The following is a 13652-nucleotide window of genomic DNA, read 5'->3' as shown; positions in this document are numbered from 1 at the left end:
AAGGCATGATAGTTCCTGGGATCCCCCCCGAATTTCTGCACCAATCCTGGCACCTTTCTGGCGAGCGGGGTGGTCCCTCAGAGTTTGATCAGGCTTTCAAACCTCTGCCTGTGACGGAGCCCCTCCAGCATGGCTGCGTCAATCACTAGTAGTATCCGAAAGTGGCTGCTTTCGGAAACGTTTCCAACATAAAAGCTCCTTAACGGAAACACGTCGTCTGGCCTCTCGGCGTGACAGTTTCCGTCGAGGTGTGGGTGTCCCTATAGGAGGTCCTGAGACCTCCCCACTGGTTTCGCTTGAAGCGTCTCTGAGCCATCCCTCCGACTCACTTTCCCTTGGAGTTCTTGCTCGCCCTCTACTGGTTCCCTCTTCCGCTGCTACTGCTCTCTCACCCTCAGTGAGCCTTTGCGCCTCCTGCGCTTTAGATGTCAGTTCCCTGACAGGTCCAGTTGTGGATGACTCTGGGGTTGCGGCACTCATCTTGCTTTACTGGCTGAGGGGGCCAACGTTTGTCCGCAGACAGTTTTCCCGGGTCATGTGGCCAGCATGACTAAGCCGCTTCTGGCGAACCAGAGCAGCACACGGAAATGCCGTTTACCTTCCCGCTGGAGCAGTACCTATTTATCTACTTGCACTTTAACGTGCTTTCGAACTGCTAGGTTGGGAAGGTGGTATAGAAATAAAATAAAATAAACAAAATTCCCATCATCTCTGATCTTTGGCCATTCCGGCTGGGATTTACCGATCCCAACCACAACTGGAGGGCCACAAATTAGCCACCCCATCTCTACCCCGTTGATGAGGTATATGTATATATGGATGGGATATTAACATGCCTGGATAGCTCAGTTGGGCAGAGCGTGGTGCTGATAATGCCAAGGTTGCAGGTTCTATACCCGTATCAGACAACTGCATATTCCTGCATTGCAGAAAATTGGGCTGGATGATTCTCAGGGTCCCTTCCAACTCCACAATTCTATGATTCTATGATGTGTGGGTATTGGCTCCTGCCCAATATGTCAGCGTGAGGTTTGCCCCCAAGATATTAACTGATAATGCATACTAGCCAAAAATGGCTCAAAATCAAGCTATAAATTCCTAAATCCAACCAAACATAAAAAGGTCTCTGTGTGTTCATGTGTTACCTGCTCCGTCACTGCTTTCACGTCACCCAGTAAGGCTGCGGCGGGTTTCACATTATTCCCCAGCTCTTCAGCACAAATGTCTACCTGTCAAGTAAAAAGATAACAACCTGAACATAGGTTTGATTACGGCAAACAGCAAAGAGAGTTACAAGGTAATGTTCACACTAACATTTCTCTCTTAGAATGCATCTCTTCGCATTTCTTTTCAGCTCACAGCAAGGAACACGAACAGCTTGTTTGCACTCATTATTTCCCCCCAGAAGTTAACTTTCTCCTGCTATACCTTGCTTGGACCTGCTGTACTAAACCCAGCATAATAAGAACCGTCACGCTGCGTGAGACAAACTGCCCCCAAGAGCAAAAAATGCAGCAGAAGGATCAAACCTGGCAGTAGAAAAAGGCAGGAAAAAGAAGAAACAGTTGCGGAAATCAAACTGGCTCCCGATGCGTTTCAAGGAAACTCTACATCAAGGATAATATATTACTTCTTGATTTAATTACTTGAGAGGACTTTTCTTCTCCAGCTCAGCTAAGTGTATATGCTACCCTGAGCCTTATGGAGGATGTGATAAAAACGTAATAACTAAAAATCCCACTAACCTAGTTGTAGAATAACCAGTCACCCTAGACTGTGCCATACCCCTGACTGATTCTTTCTTATGGTTCTGTTTGAATACCTGGATAATCTTTACATCTGACCGAAATCTTGGAGGAAGACCAAAGTGTAGAATCCAGTTCAATCTGGCACCCAGTAATATTATAACATCAGCCCCCTGCAGTGCCCTAATAGTTAGAAACAAAGAAAATAATTTTATGGTTATTATTTTTGTACACATTAGAACTAAGATTTAAAAAGACACTTGAAAAATCAGAAGTTCAAATTTTGATGTATTTTTGCCCGGGAAAACAGTTTCCCACTCCCATGCACATTATCTGTAGGTTACACTCACTCATTCAGGCTCCACCTCCTAGACTGCACTGCCATGCTATTGGGAGACACATGGTTGCTGCTTCACCAGCCACCAATTCTGCCAACCCAGATGCTGCGTCACAGCGAGATGTCCCTCTACCATTTCAGTCATTCAAATATTACTGAAGCATCGTAGAAACCAATTATAGAGAGTAAAAACATTAACACTGTATAGAGAGGGACAAGGAATGATGCATGGCACTGAAGTCCCAAATGACTGGTGTGGCGATCACAAAGGGTCCCCGGACATTTGACAGTCTATTGATCCCTGTGCCACCACTATGATCACTTCCCTACTGCCACCAACCCATTTCACTCGGGTACACAGAGAGTCCAGACAGTTGTTAACATTAAATCAAATAAGCAAGTTTGTTTTATAAGCATCAACAAGGTTATGGTTTCAGATAATTTTTCTTGTCAGTTTCTTAATCTTAGTTTCTTTACTGACCTATACCTTCCTAATAACTTCTAACTGATTATGCCAACTGTCTATCTGACAGGGCCTGAGATACAGAGCCACTGGGAAATTTCCTCCCAACCTAATGGCAACTAATGGTCATGATTTCATAGCTTTGAGGACAGTGTACTGAACATACTAAACACCTTCCAATTCATACTTTAGACCAGGCTTCCTCAATCTTGGCCCTCCAGATGTTTTGAGACTACAATTCCCATCATCCCTAACCACCGGTCCTGCAAGCTAGGGATCGTGGGAGTTGTAGGCCAAAAGACAACTGGAGGGCCAAGCATGAGGAAGCCTGCTTTAGACTATGCTTAAAATAACTCTTCATCTGCATGGATAAGTCCCATATTGGTAAGGCTGAAAGAAATTCAGAAGGGTTCCATTTGTAATCCATTCTTGGATTACTTTCCTGACACTCAGTTGTAAGCAGAAGCATTTGGTGTTTTATATTAAGGGATCATTTAGAGAGCGGAATCTTCAAGAAATATATGCTTTAGCTTACGGTGTTGGACAAGAGGGGAAGACCTGATTCATATATTTACCTAGATCGGGCTGCAGCCACACAGTATGGATGGTTGTCAGGAACCACTCCCTTCCCCATTGGTGTAGGCAAAAAGGGAAGCCCACATTGGTCCACCAACTTTCGGATGCTGTTTTCAGCATGTGCATAAGCAGCACCTGAGAAAGACACCCACCACCACAAGAGATTCCTTGACACTGTTAACATAGCTGCACCTGTCAGGTGAAGAATCCCCCCCACCCCCGCTCAACGTGTAAGAATCAGAAGTCACTGACACATACTGACAAATCAATTAGTTTTAAAACTGGCAAAGGTAGCTGTAGCATTCCGGGTCATACGTTCCTCACAGCAAATCCATTTTCAGTTGGCCAGTGATCAGTTTTAGCCGGGGAGTATTAGGTTAGCCATATGTACTAGTTGCAATAGCTGCACATTACTATATATCTGAATCGGGACGCGGGTGGCGCTGTGGGCTAAACCAGAGCCTCTTGCGCTTGCTTATCGGAAGGTCGGCGGTTTGAATTCCCATGATGGGGTGAGGTCCTGTTGCTCTGTCCCAGCTCCTGCCAACCTAACAGTTTGAAAGCACACCAGTGCAAGTAGATAAATAGGGCGGGAAGATAAATGGAGTTTCCGTGCGCTCTGGCTTCTGTCACAGTGTTCTGTTGTGCCAGAAAAGGTTTAGTCATGCTGGCCACAAACGCTGGCTCCCTAGGCCTGAAAGCAAGATGAATGCAGCAATTGCAGTTGCCTTTGACTGGACTTAACTGTCCAGGGGGTCCTTTACCTGTACCTTTTACCTATATCTGAATACCAGCTGCTGGGGAATAATGGTGGAGAGGGCTACTGTGCTTGTGCCCTGCTTGAGGGCTTCCCATGGGCATCTGACTGGTCAAGGAGGGAACAGAATGTTGGACTAGATAGATCTTTGGTGTGATTCAATAGGACTCTTCTTATGTCTCTTGCATAAACAAAGGAACATTGAATAGAGGCCGCTGTATTTTTCTCAAGGGGGTTCATCTCCAACGTTCAGGAAGATTTTACTTTGTGATATAGTCTAAACATGGCAACAGAAGGAAACTTCCCCCTCACTGTACTTTACGACCAGCCGTAAGCTTGAAAGACGATTACCTTTGCCAATAATTAGGAGTGGCTTTCTGGAATGTGCAATGAATGAAGCCGCCCTGGAAACAGTGGCCACTTCAGCCAGGCTGATGGGAGGTGCTGAGCAGCACTCGATGTATCTGGAAGGCAGAATGAAAAGGCCATTGTTTTCAAAAAAGAAATAGGAAGACATGGAACTGTCGGGTTGGAAGGGACCACAAGAATCGCTAGTCCAACCCCCTGCAATGAAGGAGTCTTTTGCCAAACATGGGGCTCAAACTCACAACCCTGAAATTAAGAGTCACTATAGTCACTTTTTAAACAGAACTCAAAGACGAGTTTTGCTTTGTGCTTTACTTCAGATGTTGTTCTACTGAGCAACATTGTTCTACCAACGTACACAAATGGCTTCCAAAAGAAACTCAAGTATTTCATTATATGTTTGTTACAGACGCTTACCCCGTAATAAGTTTCTAGTAGTCCACAGCCAGCAATTTTGCAGCGTAGTCTATGCTTAATACAGATTGCACATTCTACCTCGCAACATGTGGGAAGCCACATGCAGAATGGCACCACCAGGCACCAGCTACATTCCTTCCTAAGCCGATTTCTTTCAAACAGCTGGAACACAACATTTTCAACAAGTATGTGTTTTGTTGTTGTTTCAACTTCCCACTATTTCCTTTGCTTACTTCTGTCAAATACAGGCGAGGGTTATTTTCCCCTCACAATGATTCCTCAAGAAACAAGACTGTAAAAGAGCTGCAAACGGTGGCTCTCTGTGTGAGCTCTGGAGTTTCTGCACCAAACCTCTGCCTTACCACTGCAGTCTCCAATGTCCTATTTCCCCCACCATAAAGGCCTTCACTGAAGTCAGGGAATGTTCCAGAAGAACCTTCAATGAAGCACGAGGAACTGCAGTCGGAAGGTGGCTGGGTGCAAAGAGGGATGGGGAATTTGTGGCCCTCCAACTCTCCTCAGCTGCAGTCAGAATGGCCAATGGTCATTCCCCATTTTGGGGAAGCCATGCCCAGGTGCCCTAAGCCTGACATCATACCTGCTGTCAGATGTGGGGTGGTTAAGGGCAGGGAACAAGCAAGACCTTAAGGTGGACACAGAGCAAGGCTTACTCCCCTCTGGCATGGTCCTTTAAACCTCCAAAATCAAAAGTTTAGAGAAGCTGGTCCATGCTGCTTCTTTAAACTTCTGAAATGGGAAGTTTAGGGAACAGTGTGGGAGATTGAGCAAGGCATGACACTACTTCCAAACAGTCTGGCACTGCGCTTTGAAGGCCCAGAGACCAGGGCTTCAAAGCTTAGCATCACCTGACGTCACTGTGGTGCTTGATGACTAACAGGTGTGGGTAGGGAGATAACAATCAGGCCCACATGCCAGAAAAGCTTCCTCACCCTAGATTTATCATATAGGACTCAAAACAACAGTTAATCTGTAGCGTCTCATGTCAGCATTGTCTCACCATTTAACAGAATGCCATTTAAACGTTGGTTCACTGGCATATATGCTTGAGTCTCTTCCAGATCTTTAGACTCTTCCTAATAATGGTGAGCTCAGTTCTTCCCTGTCTTATTCTAGATCAGCCTTCCCAACCTGGTGCCCTCCATGTTTTAGATGGTCTCAGGTAGCACAGGTGGGACTTGTAGACAAAAACGTCTGGAAGGCACCAGACTAAGGGTGATCAAGATGGGAGCTTCCCTAAAAGGCGTATGCTAAGTAGCAATTTCAGGAAAGTAAACTGGAATCCGCTGGATTGAACAGATCCCAGTTGATCAGGAAGCTACTGCCAGATCACATCCATATCTCTTCAGTGTCTTTTACTATGAGGAATTCCTTGTGTTTGTTCAATATGTAGAGTTTATGCTTTCGCTTAGCAATACACTCCTGCAGGGGTCTCAAACACAGGGAAAATGACAATCGAGCACACCCACACACCCTTTTTTAAAACAAGGAAACAAGCACTCATCTTAATAATAAAGGACTCACTTGACAGAGCTCTTCTTCACCTGCATATTTACAAAGTCTCCTGGTATGTCAATGTAACAGGCACCTGGGCGACCATAGATGCTATTTCTGACAGCCTAGATTGATGAGAGAGAGAAAAGAACATAAATGTGCTACAATAATTAAACTTTTTAAAACAAATCAAAACAAAAACACACCACCAGATTTCGTAAAATGCATCCCAAATTTGTAGGCAATGACTAAACTTATTATCCAGCTTGGAGAACAAGAAAGCAGCTGGATTCAGCTTGCAGCCATCTGTAGCCTCTGTTATATCTGGAGTAACCAAGTCAAAATCTCCTGCTGACTGCCTATTTTAAGTAACACGACCCCCATGTAAATGCCCTGGAGCTGTTCTTCAGTTTCTCTGGATTCTTTTTGTTCCAGCGCATGCCATCGGCTGAGCCAACACTCCTTGAACCTCCTATTGATTAAAAGCTCAAACGGTGTCTCAAACAATCGTGGCAGTTGTAGCACGGAACTTTACAAAACTGTTTCCTGGAAAGTTTAGAGAATAAATGCGTCAGCCACAAAAATAAACCTGCAAGGCTACTCCATGAGAGAGTAACTGGAAGGATTATAGAGTGTCGTTAAGCACTCCGTGCGTGTTTTGTATAGGATATATATCTTGGGAGAATAATGCAGTGTTCACAAAAATGAACAAGAGGTTTTTCTAAGAGCAAATGGAGTATGATTTCCACTTTTAGGCTGCAGTCCTATATAACACATGCTTGCCTTTGAGCAAGTGCCATTAAACTCAGTGAGGTTTACGTCTGAGTAGACATGCAGAGGGCTGCACTGCCCACTATATATACAAAATAGCACATGTAAAGTATTAACATCTTCAAAAGCATTGGATGTTTTCTACATTTATAGGGTGATCCTACAACTTACTGTTCAAGATGTACCAGTGAGAGGTGTGCCAACTCTATCAAGATGTCACCTACAATCTACTATAATGCACTGCCCCTGTAATACAGTGGTACCTCTGGTTATGTACTTAATTCGTTCTGGAGGTCCGTTCTTAACCTGAAACTGTTCTTAACCTGAAGCACAACTTTAGCTAATGGGGCCTCCCGCTGCCGCCGCGCCGCTGGAGCACGATTTCTGTTCTCATCCTGATGTAAAGTTCTTAATCTGAGGTACTATTTCTAGGTTAGTGGAGTCTGTAACCTGAAGCATATGTAACCTGAAGCATATGTAACCTGAGGTACCACTGTATTCTACTGCTGGTTGCCTGGCCTACAGAGCTGAATGCTGAGGAGCAAGCTTCAATGCTTTTCAACTGCTTCATACCTTCTCAATCACAGCAGGAATATCTTCAAGACTGCTGGGTCTGGCGGAAAATTTGCTGTACAGCCGACAAGCTTCAACCTAGATTCAAGCAAACACATATGGTAAAGCCAACTTTTATCTGTTTCTCATTTTCTGACAGCATGAGTTTTATTGAAAGGAAGTAGCTCGGCTGGACCCAACCAAAGGTTTGCTCAGCATCCTGTTTCCCAGTGTCCAAAGGGAAAGCCCACAAGTGGGGAATGACGGCAGTGGCCCTCACTGGCTATTGCTCTGCAGGAGCTGGAATTCAGTGCCATGCAGCCTCTAAAATCAGGCATCGCAGCTGATGCCAGACAACATTATGTTAACATGCAATATTCAGTAAAAGAAAGATTCTACAAAAAAAAAAACACAACAGCCTTTAAATCCAACCAATTGGTGCTTTCTGCAAGAGAGGGCATGTGACAGATACCATCCTATCAGGATGTCCATTCTGCTGCAGCATCTAACCTTTGGAACTCCCTTCCACTATATATCAGATAGACGCCTTTTCTTTTGTCCTTTTGGCACCTGTTGAAGACTTTCCTCTTTCAACAAGCCTTCTAAGTGGAGATCTTTATCCCAGCTGGCATCTGTATTGGATCTGAAGTGATTTTATATATGTGTTGAGATGGTAGTTGTTTTAAATTGGTTTTGTATATGCAATAGTTTTATACACGTTGATGCTGTATTGTAAATTGTTTTGGGATGCCTCAAGGAAAATGATTCGTAAATTAAACAGCAACAATGAATAACAAAGTATTTTATAAAATAAATAAACTCAATCATTAATTTCATATATATTTATTTTATTTTATAACATTTATATACCACTTGATTGTAAAACAACTCAAGGCGGTTTCAAAAAGAATGAACCAATAAAATTGTTAGTAAAAGCCAGTTAAACATTCAGAAAATTAAAACCACAATTAAATTAAAAACATACCAGCATTCTAGATATCTGGGTAGGCATGTCTAAACAAAAATGGTTTCAGCAGGTGCCAAAAACAGTACAGTGAAGTTGCCTATCTGATATCATTATGCAGGGCGTTTCAAAGTGTGGTGCCGCCACACTTAAAAGATCAATTTCTTACATATGTGGAATGGGTATTATGTGGCATTTGTAGCTGTGCCAGTTCCACAGATCGAATACCCTAAACCATTTCATGCAACACGTTTACGGAGGGAAAAGTGACCAAGCTGTTTACCTGTGGAAATTCTTGGAAAGCTCCCATCGTTTCTTGATTTCTGTCTGAGGAACCTCCGATAACAATCAAAGGCCTGGGGAGAGGGGGAAAAACACATTTCTTGGAACCAGGGGTCATGAATTATCAAGATTCCGACACACAGATTCACCTTGATCCTGCAAAATGGCAGCATGGCAGAAACCCAGCATTTGGTACCCAGCAGTCCCTGGTGATTGGGCCCAGGAATCTTCTAAGAAATTGTAAGCATGCTCAGCTTTGACAGCTTTGACAGACTCACCAGCAGTTGGGGGAGTCAGAGGAGAGGGGAGACAGAAGGCTGAATCTAGTCCTGCCTTCCAACAAAGGTAGTTGGCACTTCCAAGATGATGACTCCAATTAATGCTGCTGTGTGGGAGGATCTTTTGAATTAGGACCATCACCATTTTGGGCCCAATCTCACTCTCTTACTTATGATTTGACCTTGCAAACTTTCATCACTTCAAAACAAGATTCACACAGGACTCAACTTAACATATCACCAGTTTGCCTAATATTACAGACGGCAGGTTTTTTTTGAGAGGGAAACACACACAGAGAAAGGTTGAATTGGTTCTGCAAAAAGATTAAGAGATTTTTGCCTGCTCTTTTATGACTGGATAAACAAGATGCCTCTTACCCTACCAGATGATATGATAGTTACCAAGCGATAATGTTATCATGTGCTACAGACACTGCACTTAAAGGATAACATGCTGCTATAAACAACATCTTTAAACCAAGTTATGGTGTGATTATATTGGTCACATAGCCGACATGATTCAGCTGATAGATTTCCTAAAGTATCGAGCTCTTTTCCTGTATGATAATGAACTTGGCCGCTGTAAAAAAGATCTGAAATCTATGGACGAGTCACCAAATGTATTTATATGCTGTCCTAGCGCAATGCCCTACCTGCTTAAAACACACAGAGAGAGTAAAGAAGCAGAAGAAAAATGACATTTTATCTGGTTTTCACAACACATGATTTGTATTGTAACTTCAGATTAATTAGAAATTGGACTAACAGTCGATAAAAAACACACACACATAAGTTCATTACCAGCAATTCATGTTTGCATTTGCCATTCCACCTAGAGCATGTATGAGGCCAGGACCAGAAACTACAAGGCACACGCCAGGCCTAGAGACAAAGGGGGAAAAACAAAGAAGGTATATAAAAATATATGGAATGAACATACAGATTTAGTAGACGGGGGAGCAAATTAGTCTAAATGCATCATGAGGAAACACTGTCATAGGACATCATGCTGAAGAATTAATTTGGAAGGACAGAAGCAGGCTACAAATTTTAATCCACAAACCATACAGGAAAGTCAGAGAGGCTCTGAGGAAGCATGTGCATATGAGTAAGAGAGGAGGGGTGTGACTCCTTTCTGTGAAAGTATCTCCTTAGTACTGGCCACAACCCCAAAAATTCTCATGGAAGCTGATTTGCAAGTGCATATTCTTTTTGTAGAATGGAAAACTTCAGGACCTTCAGCAACCATTTCCTTTTCATCCTTTTTGTTTATGTTTGTTTAGGTTACATTTTCTAAAAGTGGCCTTTTATTTACTAATGGAGAGAAACACGTGCTGCACATATACAGAGGTTTGCAGTAGAGAAAACATTTGGCAAGTAGATAGAGGCATACAGATAGCAAAACACTGGTGTACCAACAGTGAAAGCTTGTAACTCTGGAAGGCAACTACAAAGTCCTAGAAACCAATTCCTAATTATGATGATAGAACCAGGATTGTTTTTGCCTTTCAAACAATTGTTGACTCTGAAGACCAACACAAGGAAGCACCTTACCTGCCCGTCAGATACCCAACTGCAGAGGCAGCATAGGCAGCCTATTGAAAAATAAAACAAATATTTATCAGCAAGCTGGTGAATGGGATTTTGGTAGTTATAGCAAAACGTCACCCTTAAACACCCCCAACTAGTAAGCTGAGAGGACTTCCTACGGATGTTCAATTGAAGTAAATGGACTATGCTCAGCACACAAAGATGTCCACATGTGAACTAGAATTGACACAGCTTCTGAACTCAGATTTTCATAGCTACAATTGAAAGCTTCTTTTAAGACTCATTTCAGCTGGGGAGGGCCGGGGTGTGTGTGGAACCTACGGGCAGAAGGGAATGCCTTCGCATTCCCATGGGCACCATGTAGATGACCCATATCCTTTACAAAAACAGAGATTTGTCCAGTCAAGGGTATCACCCAACATTTTGCATAGCAGAAACATTTCCTCTGAAAGCAGATCTTCCAGGTGCTACTGCTTGTACTAGCATTGCATAAACGAGTGTTATGCAAGCACACAGATGGAAATCTCTGCACGTTTTTTTCAACCAGTATTATGGAAAGTCACTTTGGACTACTTCTATGACTATTTTTTCCCATATGCCAGCAGGTGGCATCCAAGAGAAACAGTAGGGAAATTAAACAAGGGGGGGAACAGTAGAAAATGCTCCATCAGCACTGCGGAAACAAAACTGCACTACTTGGATTCGAGTGGGCAGCTATTTCAGTCTAAAAACTATTACACGAGAATGTTATCTGTTTCATTACAATCGATCTTATTCTACAGAAATATTAAAGTAGGTGCCACAAATTAATTCACTTTGGGGCTGCTTTTTTTATAACCGAACACTCAACAATTCCTGTTTTGCTTTCCAGCTGTTCTGTGAGTAGTTGAAAGTGCACAACTAAAGCTGATGCATCTCAGATTGGGACACAGCTCAGAGGAATAAAATTTAGGTTAAAAGAAAATTGAGGTCATTTTTTGAGGTCATTGAAAATTGAGGTCATTGAGGTGTAACACTATTCCCAGGGAGGCTTGCCTTGTGCTGTTTTTATAGTAACTTCACCCCCAAGTAAAGACATTATCATGCTCCCAGGCCCCTTGAAAACCTGACTTCTGAACCACTGTTTCCCTCTCTCTGCTGGAAGTTTTTTATACCACATTTTAAAACTGTAGTCTACTATTTTATGCTGTAAGCCATCCAGTAAAAAGTGCTACCAGGCAGATTTATAGAAATAAAATAAGGATGTAAATAAAATAAAAAGGTGTGAAATGGTTGCAAACACACACACACACACACACACACACACACACACACTCTCACTCATCACTTTCTCTGTTTCAGTGTTCACATAGGAAACATCAAGAATGCAGTTAAATCATTGGAATTGGTAAGTTATTATGACAACAAAGATTTGCCAGAGCAGTCTCCCCCATTTATACCATGGTTACATTCATGCAGGCATGTCAAACTTATTTACTACTGATAATGAAACTGCCACACTGAATTAATGGGAAACACTGCACCGAAGACAGGCTGACATAATTTTCCAAAGCATGTCAAGGGTTGTTCCTATCCACTATTTCTATGCCATCTGTTTCATCACAATAATAAAAAGAGCAGGCAGCTTCCATCTACCCCAACAGAAAAATATTGGTTTTAAAGTATCATTTGTCATTGGCCTGGTCTGCACCTCCTGTTAAACCATAGTTAGTGCTTACTATGGTTTGACACAAATCAACAAGAGTGACACTAAAGGCTGCTCTAAGTTCCCACTTCATTCCTCCTCGGCTGTACCAGGACTGTACCAGGAGTGACAAGCCACAAGTGTTGGCTTGTTATATCGTCTGGACCTGTCCTAGACTTATGGTTTTTGCCAAACAAACCCCAAGTGAAAGCCAAGGTTTATTCTTGGTTTACTGTTTTGTTGGGGGATGGAGGGAACCACAAGTCTGGGTTCAAAAAGCATCACAAGTCAGAGCAGTGAAGCCAGGAGTGGGGAACAGCATGGTGCTCATTCCCATTAAGCCATAGTTAAACATGAAAAGGATGGCTTTTTATTGTTATTTATACATTTTTTACAACTTGTATACATACAACACATTGTCCATCACTTATCTCTTTCCTTAAGACTCCCATCTCTCCATGCTAACCTTGATCTTCTGCATATTCTGATAATCCACCCATTTTTGTCTCTAATCTTCCTTTATTTAGTATTATCTGCTGCTCATATGTTAACTCCTACTTGCAGGTTAAATTGAGTATAGTAGCCTCTAAGATATTCTCCAAAACGCTCACACTCTTCTCTTAACTGCATCTCATCTTTATTTCTTATTTTTTTGGTTATGGTTGCTAATTCTATCACAGTATATTCTACCAGATTTCTTTCGTGGGTACCTCTTTTTCTTTCCACTTTTTCGCATAGACTATTCTAGCTGCTGCGGTCACATATAAAAAGGAGGTTAAGTGCCTTCTTCAATTATAAACATGGCTTTATGTGAACTGCAAACACACGCCTACTCCTCATCTCAGCAGCCTAGAATCTCACCTCAGCGGCCTAGAATTTCTATTACATCAGGCTCTCGCAGGTGCATAGCTGTCAACTTTTCCCTTTTCTTGCGAGGAATCCTATTTGGAATAAGGGAATTTCCCTTCAAAAAAAGGAAAAAGTTTCAGCTATGGGCAGGTGGGATGAGGAGCAAATTTAGCAGAATCGTGAGGTGTGCAACTTCTCCTGAGCTAGATGTGTCATATTCCAAAACAAGAATCTATGCACTGGGCAAACTAATAATATCACCAATTTATATGAGAGCCTATGGCATTGCAAAGTATATTCAAGCAGTTTGGTTGATAATTTGGTTGATAAAAGGGTCAATCTTCCCCACAACAGTTATCTAGAATAGATGTAAATATATTCTACATATAGAAAGCCCTCAATCCCTACCCCAAAATATATGCACATATGTGAGCAGGGATGACAGGAATGGTTAAATAACCAATAATAGGTAAGTCCAGAAAGCATAGGAATGAATAGTCAACATGGCGCTTAGCGTAGGAGTAGAATATTGAGGTAGCAATTTAGAT

The 13652-nt window shown here is 42.5% G+C and overlaps 1 protein-coding gene across 2 annotated transcripts in view; it reads right to left on the bottom strand.

The window, feature by feature from the left end:
- HACL1 (2-hydroxyacyl-CoA lyase 1) overlaps positions 1–13652 on the bottom strand; it is a 32375-nt gene that overhangs the window by 13007 nt on the left and 5716 nt on the right. For both annotated transcript variants that reach the window (XM_081883276.1, XM_081883277.1), the window contains exons 3-11: positions 10575–10615; positions 9822–9902; positions 8744–8816; positions 7518–7595; positions 6204–6298; positions 4230–4342; positions 3121–3256; positions 1823–1928; positions 1146–1229 (exon numbers count right to left, since the gene is read on the bottom strand). In XM_081883276.1, the coding sequence (XP_081739402.1) occupies positions 1146–1229; positions 1823–1928; positions 3121–3256; positions 4230–4342; positions 6204–6298; positions 7518–7595; positions 8744–8816; positions 9822–9902; positions 10575–10615 (807 nt within the window). The remainder of the gene's footprint in view (positions 1–1145; positions 1230–1822; positions 1929–3120; positions 3257–4229; positions 4343–6203; positions 6299–7517; positions 7596–8743; positions 8817–9821; positions 9903–10574; positions 10616–13652) is intronic.

This window comes from Podarcis melisellensis, assembly GCF_964234715.1.
Source record: "Podarcis melisellensis genome assembly, chromosome: 12".
Lineage (NCBI taxonomy): Eukaryota > Metazoa > Chordata > Lepidosauria > Squamata > Lacertidae > Podarcis > Podarcis melisellensis.
This window is presented reverse-complemented; position numbering and strand designations above follow the sequence as displayed.